Raw genomic sequence first — 10,000 nt, 5'->3', positions numbered from 1 at the left:
CTTATAGCCTTACATCCATACTGTTTCTCTGACTATTGTGTTGCACCCCCTAACCCGGCTGTCGGCTTAGCCGGGCTTGTGGAGGTTCTCTGGTTCTTGGCTACTGTCGGCAGGCATGGGTTTTATTACCTTTGCCGGCCAGCAGTGTGGAAACACAGCCCAAATCTGCTGGCCACTACGATTAGCAGCCGGCAGCCGGGTATTAGTGTTTTCAGCCGTCGGCTTGCAATGATTGCCGGCCGGCACACAGTCGCAAATCAGGGGGCTGCCGCCTATTAGTTAAAGATAGTATATCTTTGAACTATACAGGGTAGTTGCCGGCCGGCATCTGCAGGCGCATGCTGGCACAACAGCATGCTATGTACAGTAGTTGCTGTATTCGTAGTGTAGTACACACTGCATTAGCAGAAACTGCTACGCAGTGCTTGTGATAACACTTAAAGTTCTTCATCATACTTAATGTTATCTTGTACAGCCTTTTGTAGAGACCGTACAATACATAGAAAGTAAGTTCTTTCTGTATTCTTTCTATCCCGTATATTAAAACTTTATCTCAAGGTGGGAAATACACCTTAAATTTCCGTTTAGGAAATTACATAAGGTATTCTAGAATAGAATTAACTTAGTTTTAATATCTTGGGAGGTTTCAGCAATTGACTGGACAGGAAATACAAGTATGTGTCTTTCCTTCTTTCTTTTATAGCTTTTATATATAAGCTAAATGTCTCAATATAATTGAAAGCCTTCACTTGATACTCGTGGATTTTTCTTCTTTTTACAGGAGAACCATCCGAAGTGCGGTAGTGTATTTTGCAATGTCCGTAGTAAGAACTCCTGTGGGCATCAATATTGCAGGAGGCATGCAGCATGCACAGCCTCCAGAGGTGATCTTTGCTATTGGGACCCTCAGGTTTGTACAGTTTGTTCTAACCTGATTACCGAGGCTTTTGACGACCCTAAGTCAACGGAGTCAAGGGATGCTGCCAGGGTCCCTACCTTCCAAATGAGAAGATGAGGGCCTACCTTTCTCTAAAGCATCGGCTGATGCAATCTTCCCCCAGCCCCAGGTGGAGATACCAATTGCCCAGAATCCGATAGATTCTGAAGTCTCAGCTGCCCTTCAAGACATCCAATTGGACGATAGGATGTCGGAAGTGTTAGATTCTACTGAGAAGGACCTTCTAAGAGAAGGTCAGGAGGAGGAGCTGTCCCAGGCTCCTCAAGTAGAAGAGGAAGAAATCGACGAAGTGTCGGTTACATTGGTTCTGGACCCAGAACCTATTCAGTCTACAGTGAACCCTCGCTACTTCGCGGTTCGACAATCGCGGATTCACCACTTCGCGGGGTTTTTCCATAACCCATATATATATACATATCGCGGATTTTCCGGAAATTTCGAAAATACCGCGAAATCTGAAGACCCCCAAATACGATATTTTGTTACCTGTAATTCCATTAATACTGTAATTAGTAATATCTGCTCTTACTGATTGTTCATTGCATTACATATGATATATAATTCAGCACAGAGAGAAATAAAACACGAAAAGAGAATGTGATAATTCAGTACGTAGTAAAATTAAATCGAACATGAAACGCAAATCAGATGCAGTCATACCATATTAGAATGGTGTGTACTGTAATGGATGTGCTTCTTTTCCATGAATCTTTTGTATGTATACGTACGTAGTACAGTACTGCATCCAATAATATTCTTTGTTGCAAAAATCACATTTCGAATAAGCGTACGAGAGAGAGAGAGAGAGAGAGAGAGAGAGAGAGAGAGAGAGAGAGAGGCGTAAAATAGCGTACGTAAATTTTTATTATTATTGTTATTATTATTATTATTGTTGTTGTTGTTAATAAAATTATTATTGTTATTATTATTATCATTATTATTATTATTATTACTGTACAGTATTATCATTATTTATTATTATTACGGTATTGTACTTAATCTACGTACGTTCAGTATGCGCGGGGCATCTTCTATGAGTAGGTAACAACGCATCATAGTACTGTAAGACGGGTTGTGATTGGTTCAAGCGCTGATAGATGACGAATCAGAACTCAAGTTTTGTTATCTAGCCTATGATTGGTGTTTTGCCCGCATCTTCTACCCGCAGCATCAAAGTTCTCGCGGGGCTGGATCGTTCACTCTCTGTTACCGCGTATCGCTGAGTAGACGTTCTTAAGTTTGTGAAGTTTAATCTGTGCTGTGTGCGACCTTTTTAAGTTGAACTTTTTGTTACAGTACTGTACGTAAATCCTACTGTAATGGCTCCCAAGCGTTCTGCTTCTCTTAAGGCTGGTAGTGAGCCTAAACGCCACCGAAGGATGATGACGATAGCTGAGAAGGTTACGCTTCTCGACATGTTAAAAGATGGTAGAAGTTACGCGGCCGCCGGCCGCCATTTTGGCATCAACGAATCCACCGTTCGCTATATCAAAAAGGACGAGGCGAACATTAGAAAGACGGCTGCAATCACCTTTAGCAGATCAGCGAAGCGAGTCGTTACAACGCGTAATAAAACGATCGTACGCATGGAAGGTGCTTTAGCTGTGTGGATTGCCGACTGCCGGAAGAAGAACATAGCGTTGGATACGAACACCATCCAAACAAAGGCTTTGAGTTTATATGAGAATTTTGCTGCAAAGGAACCTAAAGACGACGACGGCAACCATGCTGAAGATGATGATGATGCAGATGATCCTCAACCAGGGACATCCACTGATTCCCAGCCTCAGAAACGTTTTTTCCGCAAGCAAAGGATGGTTCGCGAAGTTTCAGAAACGCTTCGCCCTGAAAAGCGTTTCCCTGCATGGGGAGTCTGCTTCCGCTGACACTGCCGCTGCTGAAACTTACGTGAACCAGACGTTCAAGAATATTATCGCCGAAGGTGGATACAAGCCGGAACAAGTCTTTAATATGGATGAGACTGGCTTGTTTTGGAAGAGAATGCCGTCGCGAACTTTCCTGTTCAAAGAGGAAGCCAAAGCCTCTGGCTTTAAGGCATTCAAGGATCGCGTTACCCTCGTGATGTGTGGCAATGCTGCTGGATTTTTGTTAAAGCCTGGGCTTATTTATAAGTCGAAAAATCCTCAGCGCTTTGAAAAATAAAAATAAGAATCTCCTTCCCGTGTACTGGATGCATAATCAAAAAGCATGAATTACGAAGATGCTGACCTCCAACTGGTTCCACCAGTGTTTTATCCCGCAAGTCAGTAAATATCTCTTAGAGAAGGGGCTTGCCATTCAAGATCCTTCTCCTTATGGATAACGCTGGTGGACACGCAACTGACCTGTCGCATGAGGGCATTCAGGTTGAGTTCCTGCCACCCAACACCACGTCATTAATTCAACCGATGGACCAGGGGGTTATCAGGGCGTTCAAGGCCCTCTACACGAAGACTACCTTGGCGGACCTCGTTGCGTGTGTGGATGCTGCCCAAGATGACGAGGATGAAGATTTCAACTTGAAGGCGTACTGACGGCAGTACACCATAGCCACGTGCCTGCAGAGTATTCAGAAGGCACTTCAAAAGATGAAACCTGCAACCGTGAATGCGAGCTGGAAGAAGTTGTGGCCCGATATTGTTTACGACGACAAGGGATTTACTCCGTCGGAAATCCAACACTCTGCAATACGGAAATCTGTGCCGTTGGCTGCCATAATTGGAGGTGACGGGTTTGGCGACATGACGACTGAAGACGTCGACGAGTTGTTGGACTGCCATTCCCAGCCCCTAACTGACGCAGACCTCGAAGACCTGACGAAATCGGCAAGTGAGGAAGAGAGTGATACCCAGGAAGAGACCCAAGAAAATGTCGAAGAAACGGGCTTAACATTAGAACGGCTTGCCAAGTTCTGCAACCATATCAAGGAGGCGAAAGAAATGTTACAAGAGTGGGACGAGGATATGGTTCGGTCTATGCAATTCTCCAACAAGGTCGATGACATCATGACTCCCTACAGGATGCTCTTAGAGCGAAAAAAGAAGCAGCGGCAGCAACTTCCGATCACAATGTTTTTCCAGCCTCGCAAAAAAGAGCCAGTTCCTCCTGCTAGTACGCCTTCGGAAGAAATTGAAGAAGTTGAAGAGGTGTCCCAGGAAAAGACACCTCCGTCTGAAGAGACGTAAAATACTATCATTGACTGCACAGTAGAACACATCATCAGCTTCATCATCATCATTTCTACTGTGCAGCAAATTCATCGCCATCACCATTCAAGTTTTTCTTCAACTTCTTTCGTGGTGAGTACAGTAACAATCTTTATTTTTTACTTTAATATTCTTACTGCCTGTTTTATAGTTTAGTAATGTACGTACTGTATGCATTAAGTTAAAGGGAAGGTTTTAAAAGTCTACATGTTGTAACCTATCATATTTTTTATGTTTAAAATTTACATTTACGTACGTAAAACAATCTCTCTCTCTCTCTCTCTCTCTCTCTCTCTCTCTCTCTCATAAATTGTTTTCCTGCTTTGCTACGTACAATACTGTATAATTTATATTTGTAAGGTAACATATTTTGTAAATGCTTTTACTGTAAATACTGTATGTACTGTATCATTATTTATCACTATCATCATGCGCGTTAAATGCCTTGTTTGTTCTGAGCGTGGTTGTTTACTGAGCGTACACGCCGTCGTTTCAGGCGGCGTCATAAAGAAAAACATTTCATTTGGAAGTCCTAAGAAAAATACGTAAACTAAAACATTGGTAATAAACAAATCAACATACAGTACAGTACTGTATAATCAATATAATCGATGCAAAAACTAACCTATACATATATGTGTACACTAAATGAGTTTGTTTCTTCATTATGATCAGAGATGAACGTAAACAAAACATTGGTTGCCATTTTTTATCGTGCTTTTTAGGTGTTTAGGAAACGCATGATATAAAATCGCCTTTAATATTTGTGTCTGTTTTTAGTTTAGGGTGCTGTAGTACATGCATTAAGTGTTCTGTACATTAAAGGGTGGTTTGTTAACAGTACTACGTACAAGGGAAGGTTTTAAAAGTCCGAATATACATGTTAAATAAATAGGTAAATATGATGTCACTACTTCGCGGATTTTCACCTATCGCGCCCGCGTCTGGAACCTATCTACCGCGATAAACGAGGGTTCACTGTACATCGTCTGCTATCCCAGATGAAGTGGGAAGGACTCTTTCTTCCATTGTTGAGATGATCCAACAAATTCAAAAGAAGGATGATGAGAAAGAAGCTGCAATGAAACTGGAGATACGTAGACTTGCAGCATCACGTGGGCCCCAGAAGCGGCTCAGCGTGAAGGATCTTCCTTTGTGCTCGGATACTAATCCTTGGAGGTATACCGAACACATGCCGATAACAACCGGGAAGATCGTGATCTCAGAAAAGTTGGGAGCAATTCCCCTGGAAGAAGTGGAATTTTGGCCCAACAAAGATTCTTATCCGGACTGCTATGTCCGTCTAAGGAAGAAGCCAGCCTCAAAGGAGGAGACGGAGCCGAAGGAGGTCATAGTTTTTTACCATAGTAAGGCTCAAAACGTTACTAGCGAGCTCGATGAAAGAGTGCCCGCCTTGAGTAAGAAGCTTCCCTCCTTTGTGGCCTCTCCTACCAGAGCCTTTCCCTTCTTGGAAAAGGGATATAAGGCTGCCTTAAAGGCGGTGGAGGCAGGGAAACCATGCCCCTCCTTGGAGGAGTGCAAGCCATTATCTCTGACCTTGCCCTTGGACCAAGAAGACTGGAAGGACGTACACCTTACCTTCCCAGTCGGGAAGCTGGAAGCTGATATTGCTGAACACCAGTTCGGTGAGGCACTTCCAAAACTGTCGGAGGTTCTCTTGCGTAGGGAGCAAGAGACAAAGGAAAGACTTGCCGCATCGATGTCCTTGCAAACGACACTAGAAACGATGGCGAGTGACCCCAAGATCCAGGACAGCAACAACAACAACTTCCTGTGACCGCGGTGCCTCAGATAGTGGCACAACCTCCAACCACGTACCAGCTGGTACCTCAAGTGGCGACACAGTCGCCAGTTCTTAACCCAGCCTTCGAAAGGCAGACTTCTTCCTTTCGTTTGAGAGCTAGAGGAACAGCCAGAGGTTCTTCTAGACGCCCTTCAAGAGGAAGGGGATACAGGGGAGGATGCGGTCAAGGAGGCAAGGCCTCATATCCACAACAGCAGAAGTAAGATACTTCCAGTACGAGGGAGACTACAGCTATTTAGGGATCGCTGGACCTTCGATCCCTGGGCCCACAGCCTAATTAAAAATGGACTAGGTTGGAGCAGGAGCAGTCCTCCACCTCAATTTCCTCAATTTTTCCAACACTCAACCCCCGTTCTGGAAGAATATGTCCGAGAACTCTTAGACAAAAGAGTAATCCGGAAGGTTTAGTCCATAAAATTCCAAGTAAGGCTGTTTTGTGTTCCAAAGAAGGACTCAGAAAAACTCGAGTTATTCTAGACTTGTCGCCACTCAACAAGTTCCTAGTGAACTACAAGTTCAGAATGCTCACGCTTCAGCACATAAGGACCCTACTGCCCAGAATGGCATATACTGTCTCTATAGACTTGTCTGATGCTTATTGGCACGTTCCAATTAATCGTCACCTCTCCTCCTACCTAGGCTTCAAGTTACATAGAAAACTTTACACCTTCAGAGCCATGCCTTTTGGGCTAAACATAGCCCCAAGGATTTTCACAAAGCTCGCGAACGCAGCTGTCCATCAATTACGCCTAAAGGGGGTCCAAGTAGTAGCCTACTTGGACGACTGGCTGGTGTGGGCAGCCTCCAGGACAGAATGCATGCAAGCTTCTAAGATAGTGATCCAGTTCCTGGAACATCTGGGATTCAAGGTCAACATCAAAAGTCTCGTCTTTCTCCAGCTCAAAAATCTCAGTGGTTAGGAATCCACTGGAATTTGGAGTCACATCGGCTTTCCATTCCTAGTAAGAGGAGAAAAGAAATAGCAGGATCTGTCGAGAGACTATTGAAATCCAAATGGAAATCAAGACGCGAACAGGAGAGTGTGCTGGGCTCTCTACAGTTTGCTTCGATAACAGATCCAGTGCTAAGATCACAGCTTAAGGATGCAACAGGAGTCTGGAGAAAATACGCATCAAACGCGCGAAGAGATCCAAGTGACGTTGGCCATATTCCGTTTGGCGGAAAGGAAGAAATGGCACCTGTCAGCAGTTCACATTTAAGGGTTCCGCAATGTGACAGCTGACGCTCTATCTAGGTTTACACCTATAGAGTCAGAATGTTCCCTTGACGCAGGATCGTTCTCCTTCATCTCAAGTCCCAGAGCTGCAGATAGACCTCTTTGCTACGAAAAACAACAAGAAAATATAGATCGTTACGTGTCCCCTTACGAGGAGCCGTCAGCGGAGGCAGTGGACGCTATGTCCCTGGACTGGAACAGATGGTCCAGTATCTATCTGTTCCCTCCGCACAACCTCCTTTTGAAGGTCCTCGATAAGCTGAGATCTTTCAAAGGGAAAGCAGCAATAGTGGCCCACAAGAGGCCAAATAGCATGTGGTTCCCTCTGGCATTGGAACCATGACTAAAATTTGTACTGCTAACGGATCCAACCCTGTCTCAGCGAGTACAGAAGTAGACTGTCTTCGCTCCTTCACAGAAAACACGGAACCTACATCTCATGATTTTCTCTCCTTAACGATGAGAAAAAGATTCGGTGTTTAAAAGTCAGTTTAGACTTTTGGAGGAAACCAGAAAACATTATGAGGCTTCAGGAAGAGATAGCTATCCTTTGTCAAGGCGAAAAAACCAAAAGAAATCCCGACAGATTCATATTTATCATTCTTTATTCACCTTCATGAGCAATGTTTAGCAGCCAACACAATTCTGTTGTTCAAGCCTGCCTTGACAAGTCAGATACAATATGCCTTACAGGTCGACCTTTCTTACGACGTTCTTAATGAACCAGCCCTCCAGCGCTTCCAAAGACCCTTTGCATGGTCATTGGATATGATTCCTCATTGTGTATAAAATAATGAACAATGAAGAATGTGCTTAGAAGGTTTTGAATTTAAGTCATATTTCTGTTTGTACTCGCTTTGGGGGCCAGAGTTATGAAATAGTGGCTCTCTCTAGAGAGGAAGGCCACGTCCAGTTCTTGGAGGGAGAACTGAATCTATTTCCAGACCCAACGTTTCTTTCCAGGAACAAGCTACCCACCAACAGGTGGGGTCCCTAGAGAATCTGCCCTCTGAAGGAAGATGCATCTCTATGTCCAGTGGAGTGCCTAAAGGTCTATCTTCATAGAACTTCAGACTTTATGGGAGGACAGCTGTTCAGAAGAGAAACCCTGGGTTCAAAGTTATCTATAACTAAGGGCGAAATTCACCCGTGTTACTCAAAGAACGGATCCAGACAGTACACCCGTTAGTCATGATCCGAGGAAAATAGCCTCTTCCATAAAATTTCCTTAATTATATGGACTTTGAACATCCTTGTTTGCACACCAGCTGGTAGTCATCCAAGGCGTTCTTTATGTACTATGCAAAGCAAGTGGAGCAACTTATGAGATCTGTGGTAGCAGCAGGTAGAATTCTTTAACCTTCTGTTTTAAGTCTGCGAGGAACAGTGTAATTAATTTGGGACGATTAATTAAGAGGGTGCGCGTGTAGTCACTGTATGTTACTAAACGCTGAGCGATAGGCCACGAAAGTGTCCTTACGAACTGTTCCATTGACGTCGGTAATCTATAGCATATACGGACATTTGTGCCAAGCGTTTTTTTACGCTAGTGTATGTAAACGGTATATAGACTATATCATTATTATTAATAATTCAATTGAAGTGGCAAAACTGTTTCCTAGTAGATGAAACAATATTTTCTGTTGACTGTTTTCCTTTATGCTTCTACGCATATCATCCACATTTTATAAATTTTATAAATGTTGATCTGATATGTACGTTAATTAAATTTTAATAAACTAATTCATAGTGAACCCTGCGTCTTATTCCCCCACAATCATTTTATTAGAAGTGTACTGAGCATTAAGATTAAAATATGGATTTTTTTATCATGGTATGTCTTTCGAGACTGTTCCCTGACGGGTTGGTGGCAAAGAGGCAAAATTTGTTTCTATGCGGATACAACCATTATCCAATAGTTTATAAGAGTAGTCACATTGGGGAAGGTGTGTCAAATTCATTCTGACATTGGTGACTCTTATACAAACTTTGCTTCATATTGTATAGGGCGAGACCACTATACAAGGTTGTCATTTTGTCATCCATAAATTTTTATGTACTCTTCCCTGTATGGGGCAGGAAGCACTAACATAGTTCATGCCTCGATGAAATGATGTATGACGGTAACATCATAGGTTTCTAGGTCTAGACGGACCAGGAAAATACTTTCTTGAGAGTACGGCAATGATTGAGAATCCACAGATACAGTAATGCTCTGGTAAACTTCCATCAGGACGACATGGCCTGAGCCCAAAAAACGGATTTTGAACGAAGCGAAAATCTATTTTTGGGTGAGGTAGCCATGTCGTCCTGAAGGACCCACCCTTCCTTTTATTGTAAAAGGGCTTATTGACCCCTCCCTATAGTACAGTATCTGTAAAACCTCGTATATCGCTACAAGGAATAAAGAGGGCACTACCGCCTTCATCAGATACACACTGGAAACGGAATAGGAGAGATGCCTTATGGGCGGCTCTTTTCATTCTCGTTTCAGATTCTTGTCACTATACCCCCTCGAAGCGTTGATACTGTTTGGGGCAAAGATAGCTATGTGACGTGTCAAGAATACGTCCTCTGATATTAAGCGATATGCCTGTGAGATTCTTTAGGGATATTCGCTCCAAGAGTTAGAATTCTGGATACCTTAAGGTAAAATTCTCTGGGAATATCACTGTAGTCAAATATACCCTAGAAAGCTACCTAATAGGAACTTCCTTCAGAACGACATGGCTACCTCACGCAAAAATAGATTTTTCGCTTCTCTTAAAATCCGT

The 10,000-nt window shown here is 43.2% G+C and overlaps 1 protein-coding gene across 1 annotated transcript in view; it reads left to right on the top strand.

Annotated features, from left to right (window-relative positions):
• The window catches only part of LOC137643059 (uncharacterized), a 47,666-nt gene that overhangs the window by 30,940 nt on the left and 6,726 nt on the right, over window positions 1-10,000 (top strand). Inside the window, exons 8-9 of the mRNA XM_068375906.1 lie at window positions 1-113; window positions 782-884. The exon at window positions 1-113 is cut by the window's left edge and continues 57 nt beyond it. Coding sequence (XP_068232007.1) covers window positions 1-113; window positions 782-884 — 216 coding nt within the window. The remainder of the gene's footprint in view (window positions 114-781; window positions 885-10,000) is intronic.

The sequence above is a fragment of the Palaemon carinicauda genome, chromosome 6, assembly GCF_036898095.1.
Source record: "Palaemon carinicauda isolate YSFRI2023 chromosome 6, ASM3689809v2, whole genome shotgun sequence".
In the NCBI taxonomy this organism is placed as follows: domain Eukaryota; kingdom Metazoa; phylum Arthropoda; class Malacostraca; order Decapoda; family Palaemonidae; genus Palaemon; species Palaemon carinicauda.
This window is presented reverse-complemented; position numbering and strand designations above follow the sequence as displayed.